Consider the following 20,899-nt stretch of genomic DNA (forward strand, 5'->3'; position numbering starts at 1 on the left):
CCTTACAGTGAAGCATCTGTAGTTTGGCTGGTGACTTATTCTGCAGACAGCAGTCTCTGACACTTTCACGCCTACCACCTGGAGAGTGTTCCTCATATGTGGGATAGTTGTTTTGATTTTTTTCTTAATTATGGTGAGCATTCTTTGGTCATCCATTCTAGAAGTCTTCCTTGGCCTACTAGCCTGTCATAATGGCTTCCTTGACCTTCATTGACGTTTCTTTGATCCTCATGTTGACGGACACCAATAGCAGACTCCAAAAGCAAATGCAGACCTAGAATCAATGGCAGACATAGACAGCTCTCTTATGCCTGCACAAATTATGTGACGGAACATGACTGACTAACCAGAAACACCTGTCAATCCAATTGCAATACTTTTGGTGTAGTGAAATAGGGGGATTATGTATAAAAGGGTTGTAATTTCTAAATGGTGAAATAAATCTAAAAAAAGAAAACATTGAATTAAAGCTGGGAATCTCTACTTTAACTTTGTAGTAATTATTTGATTTCAAATCCAAACTTTTGGAGTATAGAGCTAAAATAAGAGGCAATTGACTGGCAATTGTTTGAATGATGAAGTGCTAGCAGGGGGAAAATACTCAGTTTTTTTGCCGGATCGCAATCATTTTGTCACAGTCTGAGAAATGAGGCTGAGGAAATTCGGCATGGCCCCCCCAAATCCTCATCAACTTCTATAGGTGCACCATAAAGAGTATCCTGTCTGGCCTGGTACGGCAGCTGCACCGCTCTCGACCATAAGGCTCTACAGAGGGTGGTGAAAACAGCCCCGTTCATCACAGACCGTGAGCTCCTAGCCGTACAGGACATCTACTCTGGGAGGTGCAAGACAAATGCCGGGAAGATCATTAAGGATCGCAGCCAGTCTACGACAGTATTCTATGTATATGATAAATAAACTTTGATTTGATTTGGTTTGACAGTCTATGCACACATGGCATAATGTAAAGGCCTGGTGTGCACTTAGCGTTGGAATGAATCACTTCCGCCGCTTCTGCTGCTATGGTGCGACTGTGGCTGGAGCCATAGCAATCAGTGTAATAGGAATGAGCAAGCAGATATTTCACTCTGAATGTACTGTAGGTACATGCACTAGTCACCTAAACACCTGGCCAATTAATTTTGTGTTGCCTCATTTCCTAATGGGGCAGATAGCAGCAGTTTAGGCCTATAGCACATATCTTATTACTTCAAGCATACTAACAGATGTGTGTTCTGCATGCCAAAGAGTATTGCTGTGAAACTCAGATAAAGTTAAGGGTTTCCAACAATGGACAGGTATTGCACTACTTTTTTTTGTCTCTGGGTAAAGTAAGTCAAGCCATAAACAGGGACAGAAATGAGGAATCTCTCAGGTCTGCAGTCAGAGTCAAAGGGCTATGGTGAGGTCATGGGGACAGGGAGGGATAGCCTGAGGCCTGTGGGATGTGGGATGATGAGCCACCTCTACCATCACAAACATAAACAACAACAACAACAACATCAGAGCTCACACTACTATCTATTGTATGCATCAAATCCCAGATTAGCCCTCTGATTGAGAGAGAGAGAGGAAATCCTGATCCCAGGTCCCCAGATCATTAGCATAAATCACCTCTGCAATTAAAACCTCGTTTATCTTAATTACTGAACTAATGAGACGAGTCCCACAGGACTAAGGCACAACCTCTGAGGACACTCGAGGAGAAGCAGGCACGGCAAGCAAACACACACCCACAGGTACACCCCCCCCCCCCCCCCCCCCCCCCACACACACACACACACACAATAGCATCATCCAGCGCTTATCCTCCCACCTTATCCTGGCACTGCATCATCTTTCACTATCCATTATCTTTTCAACTTATGATGATTTTATCAAGCCTACAGGCTCAATCTCCATAAGGGGTTAGTACAGCGCTATAACTCATGATTTCCCTACGCCTGGGAGTAGACACACTATCTAATTAATGTCTTTTTAATGCTCTCATCTACCACTCAGTCCAACTCCACAACACAACAGAGCTTTGATGATGTGGCTTTGTAAAAAGGTGGGCTGGGCTGAGTCTCTGTGTTCTGCCTGGGTGGTGTCCTGATTGGATGTGTAACTGATAGGGTCAGTGTGACTGGATGAGGTCAGCCAGTAACTCAGCAGATGGCTGAAGGATGAACATCTTCATCACTAAGAGGCCCCTGGCCTGCCACCATGCCTCAGTCAGGACACATTAACCAGCTGGCATGGCCATGGGCACCCATGTGATGCCATCTTGGCTATCTACCCTCTGCAGGGGGCATTCAGAGTTTACCAGGAGTAGTGGCACTGCCAGAGTAGTGGCTATCCATATGGCTTACCTCTAACTATGCCCATCTCTTTGACATTTTGAACCCCTCTCTCCATATCTACCCCTTTCCTGTGTCAGTTAACTATTTTCTCTTCATTCTTTATGTCATCTCCACGCCTCCCCCTCTCTGTCCACTGTTGTTTAACAGGCTGAACAAACAGCCCCAGCCTACTGACTCAACTGAGTTTGAGTCACGCCAGAACAAAACCCAAAGTAGGTCTCCCAGCATATCACCACCATCCAGACTGGGGAATCAAATCTACATATCCCTTCCTTACGCCCTTTCACATTCTAATACATACTAAGTACTGTACACTGCTGAAACAAGCGGTTTTTTTTAAGCATCTGTGCTTTACTGGGGGGGGTGATATGGCTGTTAAAGTACTATAACACAACAATTCATCATTTGTCGGTTGAAGCTAGCAGACAATATGGCATGCCCTTTCCTCTGAATGTTCAATGTTTGTAAGCATGACTATCTGACACAAGGTATGTCCAGGTGGAGGTGGCATAGCAGTCTCTCACCTCCTCTGATGGATGATACATTTGATTGATTGCTGACTTATTGATATATTCAGCACAATTACTCTGAACAGTGATTAATGAACATGCCTATTCTATTATTCTGTGGTATTAGTGTATGCAGTCAATGATTGTTGTTTTTGGATGAGCTGTCTCGATAGAATTATCATAAATAATGATTGATTTTTCCTCTGTGTGGGCCTTTTCTGCTCTGGATGACTGATTGATTATGTGACACAGACCTGAGATGATGGTGTATCCGATGCCCCTCGGTCTCCCCAGATCCTGGTCAATGGCTCTTATCTTCCGCACCTCGTAGCCCTGAGGAGACACACAGATACACGCACGCACCCACGCACGCACGCACACACACACACACACACACACACACACACACACACACACACAGACACAGATAAAACATATCATTATCCTGTATACACTACAGTCGGTATACATTCTCAACCTCCTATTTACAGAGAGACAAGCACAAACACACCTAATTAACAATTCATTTTGAATATCCCACAGCTATTCGGCACTTAAACGGCAGAAAATGGTTGCCGCCACAAAAGAACAAACACCATCACGCCAGCCGAGCCACAATGGACTCTTTCTGCTCTAGAGTGGGTTGTTAGCCTTCCATTGGGCTTATTTCTCCTGTATTGTTTCAAAACTCTCCAGCTGAGCAGTTGAGTCCGCAACTCTGGAAAAAATGGAGTGAAAAAAACAGAAAAAGAAAAGATAGAGAAAGCTATTTGAAAAGTCTTTGATCCGCAGAGCTTTCTTGGCCTCAGTGCCTCAATCAGACACGGTGGTGATACTTAAAACCCCTGTGCTGCAGAGTGGGCTAGAGAAACCCCCGTCTCTTCGTCTCCCTCCCTCCCTCCCTCCCTCCCTACCTCCGTCCCTCCACCATCCCTTCCTATCTGCCTCACATTGATCCTGCAAATTGTGTCTGAGGCGTATTTATGCTCCATTTCTGCCAAAGCATCTCCTGTCATTGACCAATTACAGCAGAATCAATTACAGGCCTTTTAGAGGGAGCGATTCACACCGATCACTAGCAGAGAGAGAGAGAGAGAGAGAGAGAGAGAGAGAGAGAGAGAGAGAGAGAGAGGTTATTTAGTGACGCTGAAGTAATATGAGCAATATTCTCCTGCTGTCCACACAAGTGGAATATGCTCAATCAACCTGCAGCAAGAACACCCCTCATCCCCCACCCCTCATCCCATCCCAAACATATCCCCACTCTTCATCTCTTTATCCCTTCAGCTATGTCTGTACATTTCTAACTTACCACCCTGAAACTACTCCCACTTTCTTTATTTCTACCATTTCGGCTCATCGGTCTGACAGCCAAATTGTGTTTGTCCTAAAAAGGGTTTAAATGTCACTCAGACAGCAGAAATCCACAACAACAGCTAAAAACTGCCCTGCGCTCTTCTTTTTAAAAGCCTTTTTTTTGTACCCTTCAACAATGTTGTGTATGGATGGCAGGTTGGTTGGTGGAAAGAGAAAGAGAGAGACAGAGAGGGATGGAGAATAGGGTGAAGGAGAGAGAGGAGGGGCGTTTGAGAAATGACCTATGACAGGACTACGTGTTTGATATCCGTTTATGTATAAATGTCATCGGCCTTGAGGACAGTTGACACCCACTCAGTCACTTTAGCCTCCGGCTTATCACAGGCAAACACTAGCTAATGGAAATGACAGATGTCTTTTAGAATATTGTGTGATGCCAGGAGTGTGTGTGTAAGCACAGTCCATGTTTTGCTGTGTCTCTGTGGATCTGTAGGTGCTCTTGTTATGTTATCCTGCCCAGCACTATCAGGGCAAAGTGGCTGTGTAAATGCACTGGGTGAGATGCCTGTCAATATAACTGTATTGCATAGCACCCACTACTGACAAAGTAATTAAGAGGTAGGCGTCAGGGCACTCATTCAGTAGTTTTAAGTCTGTGAACTCTCCATCTCTACCTCAATTTTCTCCCACCCTTATTCACTCTTTCCCTACTCTTTCACTCTCTCTTTTCGCCCTCTTACCCTCTCCAACTTCTCTTGTTCTTACTCTTTACCTCTCTCTCCCTCCTTTCTCTTCCTCTGACCTTCGCTGTGACAGCTGATGAATCGAAGAGTCAGGGAGACACCAGGCGTCGCCTTCGTCACGCCCCGTTAATATGCATGCAAATGTAGCACTTGACATTTCACTACAGCGCATAGAGGATAGAAGAGAGGGACATGGTAGAGGAGGGGGACAGAGGGAAGGAGTAAGAGAGGGGGACAGAAGGAGGAAAGGACAAGGAAAGATATATAGGATTAGAGAAAGGGAGAGAGAGAGATAGAGAGAGAGAGAGAGAAATAGAGAGAGAGGTAGTGAAGAAAACCAAGTAGAGACGATACCCCTGTATGTAATTCCCTCTCTGTGTAGAAGCATAAATGACCAGTGTGAATTTACCTCTGGAGAATAAAGAGTGAGTCATATACTGTATGAGTGAACAGACATTAATATGGAGCATAACATCAACACACTCACAGAGTAATACTCCAAGAAACATCAGTATTGCAATTGATACATATACAGTGCCCTCCGTAATTATTAGGACAGTGAAGAATTTTTCTTTAAGCATTATTTTATAATCAATCAATCAATCATTTGGATTTGAAATCAAACAATTACTATAAGGTTAAAGTATAGATTCTCAGGTTTTATTTGAGGGTATTCTTGTCCATACTGGTTTCACCATTCAGAAATTACAACACGTTGTATACATAGTCCCCCAATTTCAGGGCACCAAACGTATTGGGACATATTAATATAATGTCCAAATTAAGCACCCATGTTCAGTCTTTGGTCGCCAATCCTTTGCATGCAATAACTGCCTGAAGTCTGCGACCCATTGACCCCACCAGACGCTGGGTATCTCCTCTGGCGATGCTCTGCCAGGCCTGTACTGCAGCTATCTTCAGGTCTTTTTGCTTTAAGTCTCCTCTTTAGCAAATTAAATGCATGTTCAATCAGATTTAAATCTGGAGATTGACTTGGCTAGTCAATAACTTTTCACTTTTTGGCCCTGATCTCACTAGTTGCTATAGCAGTATGTTTTGGGTCATTATCCTGCTGTATGATGACACGCTGTCCAATGAGTTTGGAGGCATTTGCTTGTATTCGAGCAGACACAGTGTTTCTGTACACTTCAGAATTAATTCTGCTGCTGCCATCATCAGTTATATCATCAACTAAGAGAAGTTAGCCTGTTCTAGTTGCAGCCATACGTGCCCAAACCATAACACTCCCACCACTATGTATCACAGATGAGGTGGTATGCTCGATCTTGGGTAGTTACTTTTTTCTCTAAACTCTCCTCTTGCAATCACTCTGGTTACATGATAATATTAGTCTTATCTGTCCACAATACCATTTTCCAGCACTCTGTAGGGTTTTTTCGGTTCTTCTTAGAAAACTGTAATCTCATCACCCTTTTTGAGGCTAACTAGTGGTTTGCATCTTGCAGTGTAACCTCCGTAGTTCAGCTGGTGGTGTATGCTACGGATGATACTGTAGTCTCTGACACATTCATGCCTACCTCCTGGATAGTGTTCCTGATCTGTGGGACAGTTGTTTTGGGATTGTTTTTAATGGTGAGAGTTTTTCGGTAGTTTTTCGGTAGTTTTCCACTGTAGAGGTCTTCCTTGACCTACCAGGCCGTTTACAATTGCTGAACTCACCAGTGCTTTCTTTCATTTTAATGATGTTCCAAACTGTTGATTTTGGGAAGCCTAAGGTTTTGGCTATGCTTCTGTTTTTTCAGCCTTATAATAGCTTTCTTGACTTTAAGTGACAGCTCTTTGGTCCTCATGTTGACAAACCAATCACAGACTCCAAAGACAAATGCAGAGCCTAGAATCAATACTAGACGTTGACAGTTCTCTTATGCCTGCACAAATTATGTGACAGAACACACCTGACTAACCAGAAACAACTGTCACCATAGGGGTACTACGTATAAAAAGCATTGTCGTTTTTAAATGGTGGAACCAATATGTACATAAATACCCTCAAATAAAAGTTTATAGTCTATACTTTAACCTCATAATAATTGTTTGGAGTATAGAGCCAAAAGAAGAAAAAATGCTTCACTGTGTGAATAATTATTGTACTGTAGACACAAACGCACACGCACGCACGCACGCACGCACGCACGCACGCACGCACACACACACAGCCAGCAGTACGGAGTGAATTTGTGCTTAGATCCTTCGGGTCTCAGTGATAAATCCTGGCCTGAATGACCTTTGGCACAGGCCTCCCAGCAGAAAAGTCAGAACGTAAATCTAATGCTCTAATTGCGCTCCTGTAACACATCTGTAGGGACCTGAGATAGAGGGATGGGGTGGGGGCTTGGAGAAGGGGGCGAGAGAGGGACAGCTCTCCCATGATGACCCAGAGTTTACACCTCAGGAGAGAGGAACTCACAGTCTCCCTCTGACCACCTCTCCCTTCCTCTCACTTTTTTCCTACATCACACACACAGGAGTAACTAACAGAGAGGCAAAACCAGGTGTGAGACTTGAAAGGAGAAGAGCAGGAGAGGAGTAAGAAGAGGGATGAAAGGGTGGCATGTAAGATGAAAAGGAGAGATGTAGAAGGAGGAGAAAGAGGAGGAAGAGAAGTAGAGTAAAGGGGGCAGTGAGAGGAAAGAGGGTTTAGAGTAGGAGAGATGAGGGTAAGGTTGTTACTGACCGGAGGGGCGTCCTCCTCTATGTTGGTGCTGTAGGGAAGGTTGGTAAAGATGGGGTCCATGTCCTGAACATCAGTGATACTGATAGCCAAGTTGGCCAGGCGGGAGAGAGGCCTTTTATTATCTTGGTCCTGAGTGGGTCATACATACACACACACACACACACACACACACACACACACACACACACACACACACACACACACACACACACACACACACACACACACACACACACACACACACACAGCACAGCACAGCCACAAAATCATGAGGATTGAAGAATTTATTTTAAACACAATCAATCAAATCAAATATTTGAACATCACCGTCATTTATTTTTCACATGTGCATGTGTGTGTGTGTGTGTGTGTGTGTGTGTGTGTGTGTGTGTGTCCTGACCGTGGCATTGACAGTGAGCTGGAAGGTAGAGGTGGTTTCATAGTCCAGGGCTCTGGTCACAGTGACAGTGCCACGGGCTCCATCGATGGAAAAGAAGCGAGAGGTTGGCTGGAAGGAGAAGATCACGCTGCCCCCCGTGCCCTGGTCTGGGTCTGTGGCATTCACCATGAAGACAGACGTGCCCACTGGAGTGTTCTGGAACACACAGAGAAACAAGCACACTCAGGTGGGCATAAACAAGGGGCAGACACATGCAGGGAAGAAGAATCAGAATGCACAGGCATATTCCACAATATACAGATGAGGTAGGCAGAGGAGCTGCAGAATGCTAAAGGAGGTTGCTGAATGCTTTGTTATTGGTCAATCTGAAAACCTAGCCATTGTTGGGAGATAAGCAGACTCCCTTGTTAATGCAGAAGAGTTTGTCAGCAAAACATGTTAATTAAATTTGAATTTGATCTTCAAACCAACAGTACACACAGACACAAACATCTAAACCCACCACACAATAGACACAGAGATAAAAACCTAACGTGCATTCCACTATATTGGCTATTACAGATGCCTGAACAAAAGAGTTGGGGAAAAGGCGGTGGTGGTGTGTGTGTGGGGGGGGGTTGTGGCTCCCCCTCTCCCCATTACCACTCCCACGGCACACACGCTCACACAGGGAGAGAGTGACCACATAGGGAGGTCATAGCTTGGCTGAGCTAAATGTAAAGTGACATAGGCAGGAGAGTGTTGACCCAACATTCTGTCTGCTGCACCTCCCACTGGGAGAAGGGGGGGGAAGGGGGGGGGGGGGGGTTCTACACACATATCGGGTCAGAGTCGATGTGTGAGCCAGGGGTGAGAGACTGGGCAACTGATTTCTGACCCCCTATCCATCCTGCAGGGCTGGTCTCTTAGGGCAAGGGCCATCCCTATGCCTCGATCTATCACACCAAAGGAACACAACAACTAAACAAGGGGAATAGAAGCTGACTGCCTGCCTTTGTCCACATCCCCTGACATCACTCTTACCATCAGTCCACCTGTATTGCTCCTACTCCCCTCCCTCCCTCCCTCCCTCCCTCCCTTCCTCTCTCTTGTCCTCTTGCTGGCAGACAGGCATGCATCAGCAGTGCCGAAGACAGGACTGTCTCACTGGATTAAGGTCCTTGCCACCCGGAGAGGGTGGAGATGGAGGGAGAGAGAGAAGTAGTATGATAGAGAGAGAGGAGGCTGTTGAATGAGAGAAGAAGGTTATGAGGAAGACTTTCTCTAATAGTCATGAACAATCTCTAATATGGAAGGAGCTCCCCTTTCTCCTTTAACTGGGCTCCTGCTGTATAATGAGAGAGGGAGGTAGCAGTGGGTGGCTAAACTGTTGCTATGATGCAAAGAGAGCAGCTGATGCCACTAGAAGTGAGGTCAGCAGGCTCAATCAATCAATCAATAATGTGATTTAATAAGGAACCCTTCAAACAGGAAAACAATCTATCTCTCATAAATTACTAACACCTTCAAAAAGCAAATAACACATCTTCTGATCTTTGCCAAAAATAAATAACCAGGAGATATACAGTGTATGTTTCATGAACAGTGTATGAACATGAATAAACATAGACAGATATACTGTTAAATGCTGATATATTAAATCTACTGTGGACATTCTACTGTGGACAGGTCTGCTTCAGCAAGAGCCATCAAAACCCACAGTCCACAGTCTGACATCAGTTTTCATGCATGCACTGAGCAAAATCAACATTTATTTATTTATTTATAAGTGCGTGCGCGGGCGTGCGCATGTGTGCGTGTGTGTGTCTGTTTTGGGAATATTTTTAATAGAATAAGAGTGCTTTGATGTCAATGAGAGGGTGTGATGGTTCAATATTTTGGAGTGTCTCTGTGACTGTTTGGGGAGTGTGCAAGTGTAATGATATCTGTATGTGTGTGTGATATCCTTTTCTCTCCCTAAAGCCTGACAGTCTGTCTATCTCTCTCCACACAGCAGCCTGCTAAACAATGGCTCATTAACACTGCACTAAACCCGCCCAGTCACTGCCACTGGGGCTCACTAAATAACCTTTCTCTCTCTCTCTCTCTCTCTCTCTCTCTCTCTCTCTCTCTCTCTCTCTCTCTCTCTCTCTCTCTCTCTCTCTCTTATACAGTAGCCCAGCAGTACAGAGATCTCAGCCTTTGGTACCATACTGAGGCAATCTATATACCAGTATAGCACTGTGTGTGGGGGGGGTGGGGGGGTGGGGGGAGTAATGGCTGGGTGAACACACAACTAGAAGCCATGGCCAGATTGACTGGGACTGTAATCTCTTTCTTACAGTTCAATGTAGGTTTTAAAAAACAATTATATTCAAATCAATTACCCCATCACCACAGCCTTAGTGAAATGCATGCAGCCAGGCACACACACACACACACACACACACACACACACACACACACACACACACACACACACACACACACACACACACACACACACACACTCTCTCTCACCCACTAACCGTCCCTGAATCTCTCATAAAACCAAAGTGTCTCAAAGTCTCCCTCTCTCTCTCTCTCTCTCTCTCTCTCTCTCTCTCTCTCTCATGCACACACACAGACACACACACAGACACACACACATACATACATGCCTATGCACACACTCACACATGGACACCCTTGATGTACTTTCAAAGCTGGAATGCCACAGTTGTGCTTAGGTTAGCAGGACTGGATAGGGAGCAGTGTGTGTGTGTGTGTGTGTGTGTGTGTGTGTGTGTGTGTGTGTGTGTGAGTGTCTCCTTTTGTTGGTTCACCTGAGAGTCATGCCTATGTGAACCATTCTTAATTCACTGGTTGGTCTGTTTTATCTTCCACTGGAGCTCTATGCCCTCTCCATCAGGACATTGATTGGCTGTGATGCCGATTAGGAGTCAATGGGATGACCAAGCTCAAAGAGCAGAGCATTGAATCCTTCTGCTTTTATTAGCCCATAACATTGTCCAATCACTTGTCCATAAACACGCCACACAATAAACATGACTCACTGAATGATGGCTGGACAACAGATCTCTAAACTGCCCATCACAATCTGTTAGTTGAAACATATGCCGTACTACCCTTTTACATGTGGAAACTGACTGGTTGTCTTCCTTGTCTGTATTACACTTTTCTTTTTTCTTTTTTTTTACTTTGGGTAGTATTACTTAACATGATAAAATAGCAGAGGATGAAGGAGAGAGTCACAAGCCTTACTTATCTGAAGAGCACCACAGGGATTACCATCATCTCCCTCTGAGTACAACCACTTACAAAGAGAGAGAGAGAGAGAGAGAGAGAGAGAGAGAGAGAGAGAGAGAGAGAGAGAGAGAGAGAGAGAGAAGAAGGTTCTGGGCATACCAAAGAGCAAGGCTTTCTCTAATAGTCACTAACAATCTCTAATATGGGACTCCCCTTTCTCTTTTAACTGGGCTCCTGCTGTATAATGTCTCATGGGTGTTTTAGTCCCCCTGTCTCCCTCCCAGCCTCCTCCATGGAGCAGAACAGTGGGGAAGAGTGAAGAGGCTCTAGGGTCACACAGGCCAGCCTTTACAACTGGAGTGGAGAAGCCAGCCTCTCTCTCCCTCACCACTAATAGAGTGGCAGGGAATTCTGGCCCAGGGAAGATGGGAGGAGGATATAGGGACTATAGGGATGTAGAGCAGTAGAGTGTGTATCCCACGAGTCACACTGCAACTCTCTCGTTTGGGGAACCCTAGGTACTGTAGTGTGGCTGTCAGTCTCAGCTAAGGGTTTCAGCACCATGGACAGTACTAGGCAGGAGTAAGGCTGGTTTGAAACTAAAAACGAGTTTGGGGGTTGGGTGGATCGAAACAAAATGTTTTCTGTTGGTCAAATCTAGTGCAACCCATCATGTTCACCTATAGGCCCTCCACCTCCGCATTGCTCTAATCAAAAAGCAATTACAACAAAAGTATTCAGTTCCAGAGCTACTCTGCAACTCTTTGAACAAAGGAAGGCAATGCATTTGAAAGCCATTGGTATCTCTGCCTCTTCACTTCCAACTATTGTGGGTAGTAATTGCAAGGATAGAGTCTGGGTAAGGCCAGCTCATGTAGGGCTATGGTCTGAGGCCTGAGAACTGGGTGCATTCTGCGGGGCACATGTACAGAAGTCCGACTACACAATATAGCCATGATTGCACCTACGCCTCTTGTGCTTTTAGCTTTACAGCCAGCTGAGCTGTGATTGTGTTAGTCTCTTACAATCCTTCCTTCCCTCCCACTCAGAGGTTTCTCATTGCAGACATTTTTTTATTGGCTGTGAGAAGGGAAAAGCAAAGTAAGCAGGTTTCCTGTTATGGCACTGGGTGGATCTTGTGCTGTTGTTTCACTAGAACCCTATTAACTAAAGGGTAATCAGTTAAATCACAGAGATAGGAGGAGCCAAAGGATTTACTTTGTATCTGTTTCCACCCACAGACTGTGATTAATAGGCAGGCCTAGCCGGATGTTATGAGTGGAAAATAATAGGAGGGGTGTGAACATTCAGTTTTACTAATATTTGCACATAGGGCTTATTGATTTGAGCTACACTCATGTAATGTCTAGGGTCTTACGGTAAGCCTGCCTATCTGTAAAAAAAAATGACTATGTTTTAGGAGAGTGACTGTTACACACATGCTTAGTCTGATGAGATCCTGTGCCCTCTCTAATAATTACAGTTACAGTATGCATGAATACAAAAATATGTGGCACAGTTTAAAATATCTTCCCACTTATCTTCACTTTGATGTCCAAATACTTATGAAATATATAACCCATCACCGAAAAACCTCTGCACATGCCTGCAGTGGCTACATTCTGTAGTTTACAGGTTGGACAATGGTAAAATAGTACTGGTTGCTGTATGTTAGCGAGGTCAAGTACTGGTGAGCTTCATTAAGGTTGTGGTAAAGCTGTACATTTCTCACCCTCCCTGCTTTTCCTGAGAAGCTAAAACATGTATCCCTGGAAGACTTCGTTAATCACTTAGCTGAACCAATAAGCCATATTTCACCTCTGAAATGGGCTAATCAATAATTCAGCATGTTATTGAATCATGTCTAAATGTCCTTCATCCGCAGGGCTCCCACAATAAATGGGAAATATTACAAAGAAAAGAAAATTATCCTCTGTAGGGTAGTCAAAGATTTTTGAGTTAAGACTAGAGTTAAGACTAGAGTTGAGTTATAGTGTAATTCACTTGGGTTCACTCTCATTCTACTCCCCTGCCAGACTTACTGTACAGTAGCAAGACAAATAGTTACCTTTTGTGTGTGTGTGTGTGTGTGTGTGTGTGTGTGTGTGTGTGTGTGCATGCATGCATGCATGTCTGTGGATATCTATTTGTACGTAGCTCAGATTTGAACTTGTATTTCAGACAGCCACCACTTCTCCAACCCTCTTAGAGAAGTCGACCAATCGGGTGCAGGAGATAAATCACATGGGAAAAAAGTATAGGAGAGAATGGACGTAGCAGACGAGCGAAAGGGCACAAGTGGGGCATTCACATTCACACTGCAGCTAAATTGCCTGGGATCACATTTTCAATTATCTGCCCTTTTTATATTTAATTTTCCTTTTTCTTTTTGTATTTTCCTTCTCCCTCTACTCTTTCCTTGTATTTCTGAGCTGATGGCGATAGTGAGCAGAGAAAGAAGGAGGATGTTAAATGAAGTGAGAGAGGGTTCCACCCCGTCTTTAAAGACACTAATGGAAACCGCCTCACAAGTGTCGGGTTAGAGAGGAGTAGGGGGTTACAGGCGTTCTCATGGATTAAGCTGTGCTAAGAAATGTTTGGAATGGTAGCACAGGTATTTGATCAAATTGATCTCAGCAGAATTGGTTGCATTGGTTGACAGACAGGATTGACATGCTTCTTAGTGTATACAACACCATCCACCACAGCCCCTCCCATTGTTTCCCTCCAATGTTTCCTTTGACTTCCTACCCCTGCACACATACGAATTCCCATTCTCACTAGCAATGAAGTATAATCATATGCATAATGGTCTGCACAGATACACTATACACACACACACACACACACACACACACACACACACACATTGCACTGTATACAGTATACTCACACAAACAACGGTCAACATTGCCCACAGATATACATTCACCCCGTCTTCTCTCCCCCTTTCCACTCTCTCTGGCCTGGCTGAGCGATGGGTGATTTTCTGGAAAGGCACTCAGCCGAGCAAAATGATTCCACACCGACTGACAGCAAGGGGAGCCACTCTTGAAAAGCAAGGACAGCGATGACGTGTTTGTGTATGTGTATGTGTGTGTGTGTGTGTGTGTGTGTGTGTGTGTGTGTGTGTGTGCGTGCTTATGTTTTTCTCCCTATGTGTATATCGTGTTAGCACAGAATACAGTATTCCGGTATGTATGTGAGAGATGCATGCAGCAGGCCTATGTGTGAGGTGAGGCTGGTGTGTTTATCAGCAGGGAGGAGAAACAAATAGCATCTTTATCTTCTCATCACCCCCCCCCCCCCGCCCCCCCACCTCCTGCCTGTCCTGCTCATGGCTGACTGCCTCCTAAGAGCCTCTCCTGTTTATCTAAGTGTAAAGGTAATCAAGTCCAGTGCTCTGGGGGGAATGGGAGGAGAAGAACAGACAGGCCGAGGCTCCAGGCTGATCCCACAGGGAGAGGACAAGGTCGGGCCAGCCCAATGGCTTTTCCTCCCACTTGGCCCTGCTGTTTAAACCCACACAGGCCCACACAGGCTGGAGACTGGTATTGTTGTTGGAGACAGAGATCACAGGGCAGAGCCCTCAGCCTGCTCACACACAGGCAACATTAGAGCAAGTCCACCACCAACGTCTGGAGAACGGTTTGTCTCATTGGGATATTCCAAGAGCAAATGAGCAACTTATATAAGTATCTTTAACATATTCTCAAGATTATGTGATTATAGGATATGTTCATATGGAACGAATGTGGCTAATGAATGTTAATGGAGGTCAACATTTACTAACCACTGTAGCCACTCTTACAAATACTGGTTATATGCGCTCCTCCTTGGACACACTCATACACCATAACATCTTGAAATGTTAAATATGAATTGTGAATATATCCCACAAAGGTAATCAAATGTTTGGCAGAGGTGAGTATATTTGGTTAGTTACAAGGGTGAGAAACCTCTTTCCCTTTCTCTCTCTTTTATATATTTTTCCCATTCTGCTAAACCTCTTCTGTTTTTTAAGGAGAAGTACATTTTTAATAGAATTAAATGCAAATGAGAGCAGAGCTGATTATCATATAAACGACCATTGCCTAGGGGGCTAGACACTCTAGCTTTATTTATTTATTTCATCATATTTTCCCCGCTCCCTATAAAACAGAGACTTTAATCAGTCCAGCACTTTGGTCTTATAAAGACATGAGGGAATCAGGGACGGTTAGTAGGAGAGTGTGTGTGTGTGTGTGTGAGAGAGAGACAGAGAGAGAGAGAGAGAATCACAAGAATCATCTACCAATTTCCCCTAATTAGTATCATGTAAATTGGTCCTGTGCATTGCTCAATTAGCTGATGCAGGGTGTATGCACATGCAGCTCATGTAGAAAATCCCTTAATGCTCTGACAATGAGAGCACTCGTCTGAGGCAGCACTGTAAACCCCAGAATCAGATCCAGATAGGGTACTACTGAAGTCTATCATATCCGTTTAATTTAGTCCATGGGCCAGTCTGATTCAGCCTCATATATATTCAGGTATTTTAATTTGAATCCACAGTCAAGCCAATGCTAAGATTCAAGATTGTTAGGAATTATCCATCCAAATCAACATGGATGAGAGATAAAGGGATTTGGAACTGAGAGATTGAGAGACCTGTTGAATAGAGGGGTTGAGGCATTAACAACACAAAGGCAAATTGGAGTCAGAATTAGAATTGATTAACAGGCAGATTGAGGGGAGTGTTTGTGTTTGTGTGTGTGTGTGACCTGTGTGTCTGACTTGGAAGGACAGGGAGAGAGAGAGAGAGACACTTTGGTCTTATGAGGGAATCCGGGACAGTTAGTGGGAGAGTGTGTGTGTGTGTGCGTGTGTGTGTGTGTGTGTGCCTGGCTGCATGCATTTCACGAAGGCTGTGGTGATGGGGTAATTGATTTGAATTCAATTGTTTTTTAAAACCTAAATTGAACCGTAATGAAGAGATAGTCCTTGAATTACAGTCCCAGTCAATCTGGCCATGGCTTCTAGTTGTGTGTTCACCCAGCCATTACCCCCCCCCCCCCCCCCCCCCACACACACACACACATACACACACACACACACACACACACACACACACAGTGCTATACTGGTATATAGATTGCCTCAGTATGGTACCAAAGGCTGAGATCTCTGTACTGCTGGGCTACTGTATAAAGAGCTCTGTCGCAACGAGCCCCAGTGTGTCACTAAGGCCACTTCAGAAGTTTCAACTGGGATTCACTTCACTCAATGGTGTATTCTCCAAACTCCTGACTTTCACCCTAACATGCTAATCTCTTTCTCTCTCTCTCTCTCTCTCTCTCTCTTTTCTCCCTTCACCCTTCACCCTGAATATCTCTCTTGTTGCTCTCTGGTAGTCCTGTAGATGTTCCTAGTTCTTTCTTTGTTGCCTCTGCGCATGGTGTAAGGAGAGGGTAGATATAGCCCTATCAGTCCATGGGAGTCAGTCAATCACAGCGTCTCAGGTGTACTCTCCACTCATTGTAACAGCAGCATAGCAGCATGATGTCAGAGAACACACACACACACACGCACACACACGCACACACACACACACACACACACACACGCACACACACACACACACACACACACACACACACACACACACACACACACACACTCCAGCTGCTTGTCTCCTGTACTATGATCCTGAGTGCCTGTGATTTCCCATGCATTATTCCAGTGCTTGGAGACTGTCACAGGTCAATTCTCTGAAGAGCATGTGTGTGCTCACTAAGCATGTCCCTGTCCTTAGGGACCACACAGCAGAGACAGAGAAAAGCCTGCATCACATCTCAGCCTAATAACCATGGGATTCCTGACAGTGTTCCATATGAATGGGAACAGAGGCCAGCTGGGCTATTTCAGATCAATGGCATTTACATATACATACTGTACAGTACATACAGTGGTCTTTATAGGAGCGAGTAGATTGACAGATGAAACGGTAGCTGAGAAGAATATGAGTAAAGGTATAATGGGCAAGAGCAAAGGACAAGATTTTGTCACAGCTGGGGATAAGAATGAGAGAGGGAGGGAGGGAGGGAGTGTAGGAGGGAGAGAGAGAGAGAGAGCGAGAGAGAGCGAAAGAGAGAGAGAGGTGAGCGTGTTAGCCGTACCAGAGCCCCTGCGCCACAGAGGCCCGTTTGCAATCACTTCATGTAGCTCTGCAGTAGACAGAAAGAGAGAGGGATAGAGTAATGGAGATGGAGAGGGCAAAGACAGAAATGAGGGGAAATCAGGAGGAGAAGTACATTAGATACAGTAGGTAGGCACGTCATATATACATTGTTCATTCAGTGCTAGTACATTTGCAGTATAGCACAGCTTTAAAGTGAATGAACTGTTAGTTGTGTCCAACAACATCAGTCACCCTTTTTTAGACTTTGCCTTTGAGTGTTTCCCTCTGCTCTCTCCATCTCATTAGTGTGATGGACAGGAGAAGTAGCCATAGTGTTACGGATGGGGCGCACTCCCCAATGCAGTCCCTAGGTGTCTCCCTCTGGCCGCCCACTGTGCCGCCTCATTCATGGACTTATCACCTGCACCTGTGTTTAATTGTCACTGATGCTTTATGTACCCTCACTTCCCTTCACTCCCCGCTTAGTCTTCACAGTGTATTCACTGTTTGTTAGTCTGTTTGTATCCTGTTTTGCCTACTCTACTTTACGTAAAGAACCTTTTGTTTGGTACCGCTACCTACTCGTCTGTCTCCCTTTATATGCACCGCACCTGGGGTCCGCTTATTATACCAAAACATTACACCATAGATGTATACCACAACTGTATACCACAATGTATACCACAACTATACTGTTGTGACAATGACAAATCATATCAGTCACATGACACTGATAGGAGGTGAGTACAACTTGAATCCAGTGTAGGATTACTGGTCTGCCTCTTTATCTCTCTCTAACCAAATTTTTTTTTTTACCGCTATTGTACCTCTCTCATGGCATGTTTGGAACACAACTGACTGGTATACATAAACAAGAATAACCAATAAAGGAAATGTGCTAATAAAGGAAACAGGACAAGAGGAAAAAATATCCCCTGACACTTGACACAACCAAGATTTTCACACAAGCACAGTGTGAGGTTATCATCACTGACATTGTTACAGATAGTTACAGAGTATCCAGACACAGGTACACTCCCTCCCTAAATCCCTCCAATAACCATGCCTCAGCTTCACTCCTTCCTCAAATGTTTTATCTTTCTCCTCTCTTCCTCTTCTCTCCTTTAACCCACCTTTCTACAAGTCAGGTCCTGGGGGAAAGAGGGGATAGAGAGTAAAGGGAGTGGGGAGGCCGAGAGCACGACTCAATTATACATCAAAGGATTTATGACAGGAACACAAGGGACGGGGAGTGGGATGGGAGGAAGGAAGGAGGGGATGGGAGTACTGCATTGTTGGGTTGATGTACTGTAAGTGTAAGTGGGGATGGCTTTACAGTACTCATGCTAACCACAGGGAAACGGGACCATGCAGTGGATAGAAACTGGGTCTTCTGGTTTGTACACCAAATGTTATAATGTCAAAAAGACACAGCCACTAAACACTTGATTGATTGGAATGAACATTCTTCTGAGCATTTGCATCAAACATTTGTCAAATATGGGTTGTAATTGAATGCTTAAACATCTGTTCCTCACTTTAATTGGGTTGAGCTGTTTTTTAGTGTTTGTCAAGTCTGACACCAGATTGAGCTGACATACACAATATCTATTGCTCTGCTGATGATGGTGGTGATAATGGCATCAATTCTGAGAGCTTGGACATTACTGTAGTCTGCAGAAATTCACTATCATCAAAACACCTAATTTCTACAAGAAGAATAAGTCTGGAAATGGATTTGGGTGACCAGTAGGGGGCACTCCTCCCTCTGGTCTAGGGAACCCCAAAGCCACAGGGAAGTGAATGGGGAACTGCCTTGTAGAGAATGCCGTCCTTGGATGAGACGTTAAAACTAGGTCCGACTGTCTGTGGTCATTAATGATCCCATGACTATTATTGCAAGAGTAGGCGTGATAGAGCCATGTCCTGGGAACTTTATATCCAGTCCAGCCTCCATTCCTTCATGGCCACCTAATCATCCCTGATTCCTAATTGGCATGTTTCTCTTCTCACCCCTCCACTAACATCTGATATGTGATGAGCTTTCTTGTGCAAAATGGCTGCTGTGGCATCATCCAAGTGGGTGCTACACATTGGTGGTGATGAGTTTTGGGTGTCTAGAAAGATGCTATATAAATGCAATGAATTAATAAATTCATTAAGAACTCACAACCAGGGCATTTGTAAGGAATTAGAGGGGTATTCTAAGCATATTCAGAAGTAATGGGGTTCCACCACCCAATGACTTGCCTCCTTTCCCCCTGTTGTGGTGTGACAGCCAAAACAAACTTCTGCAAATTGGAAAAGCTCTAGAACTTTATTAAGGCAAATGGGAGAGGTAAGGACGGAGTGTAGGAGAGAAAGACAGAGAAAAAGAGAGGACTGGGAAAAAGAGAATTAGCATAATGCCAAATGGCAGCCTGGTGAAGCTGGGTTTGCAGATATTGTTAGAATGGATAAAACACAAGGCATTTTTTCTTCTTTTTTTTTTTTTTACATTCGAATCATTCAAATCATTAAATCGTAAAAAAAAGTGTGGACAGGAGGCCACACAACTGGGAGTCACAGCATCCTACCTTGACTGACAACTAGGAGAAGTGTTGTTCCATTCACACATTCACACAACTAGAACATAGAAGCACAGAGACAAAAACATAACATTTCCATGTCCTGGGAAGAAAACACACACACACACACACACACACACACACACACACACACACACACACACACACACACACACACACACACACACACACACACACACACACACACACACACACGCACACACAAGGGGTCAAGTTAGTCTGGGCTTGTATCCCCCAGGTGTGTGCCGACTGTGAATAAGCACCATAAGCATTTTACAGCTTTCTGAGAGGATTCCTAATATGTATTCTATTTGGTTGCATTTTGAGTTGACATGTACTGGATCATTGTATGTTTGGAATGTTTATATTGATCACAGACTATGATAAGGATTGAGGTTAAGTTGCTAGTTTGAAAGCTTTGTGGAGCTAGCATCCTACTTTACTTACTGCACCAGCTATTGTGTTTACTGTACCATCTACTGTACTAGGCTGCACGATTACATATGATGTATATAATACTGTTATGAGATAATTAAATGTTTGAATATATTATTGAGTTCACGCTTGTATCTACCAGAAGTCAAAGTGCTTACTGGAGAACAATAAATAGCAACCCCTTTGACCATCATCATCACTGGAGTCCTTGTGTGTGGCTATGCAGCGAGAGAACCAACACAGCCAGTAAAACAACAACACAACACAATGCAGACTAGCTACCCACAAAGCCTACAGTAGAGACAGTACCCCATTACCCCGGGCCAGGTTGACATACAGTTTCTTCCATGGTGTCTACAGTGTTTGGGACTGAGTTACTGTACATGTATACATCATATTAGGACATTCTACTATGGTCTATGTTAGCTACTACGATATACAGTGGGGGAAATAATTATTTGATCCCCTGCTGATTTTGTTAG

The 20,899-nt window shown here is 44.4% G+C and overlaps 1 protein-coding gene across 3 annotated transcripts in view; it reads right to left on the reverse strand.

Moving 5' to 3' along the window:
* cdh23 (cadherin-related 23) overlaps nucleotides 1-20,899 on the reverse strand; it is a gene marked incomplete at its 5' end in the record, with an annotated part of 222,311 nt that overhangs the window by 136,585 nt on the left and 64,827 nt on the right. For all 3 annotated transcript variants that reach the window (XM_083696325.1, XM_083696324.1, XM_083696323.1), the window contains 3 exons: nucleotides 3,106-3,184; nucleotides 7,607-7,735; nucleotides 8,007-8,201. In XM_083696325.1, coding sequence (XP_083552451.1) covers nucleotides 3,106-3,184; nucleotides 7,607-7,735; nucleotides 8,007-8,201 — 403 coding nt within the window. The remainder of the gene's footprint in view (nucleotides 1-3,105; nucleotides 3,185-7,606; nucleotides 7,736-8,006; nucleotides 8,202-20,899) is intronic.

This window comes from Argentina silus, assembly GCF_951799395.1.
Source record: "Argentina silus genome assembly, chromosome: X".
NCBI classification, from domain to species: Eukaryota; Metazoa; Chordata; class Actinopteri; order Argentiniformes; family Argentinidae; genus Argentina; species Argentina silus.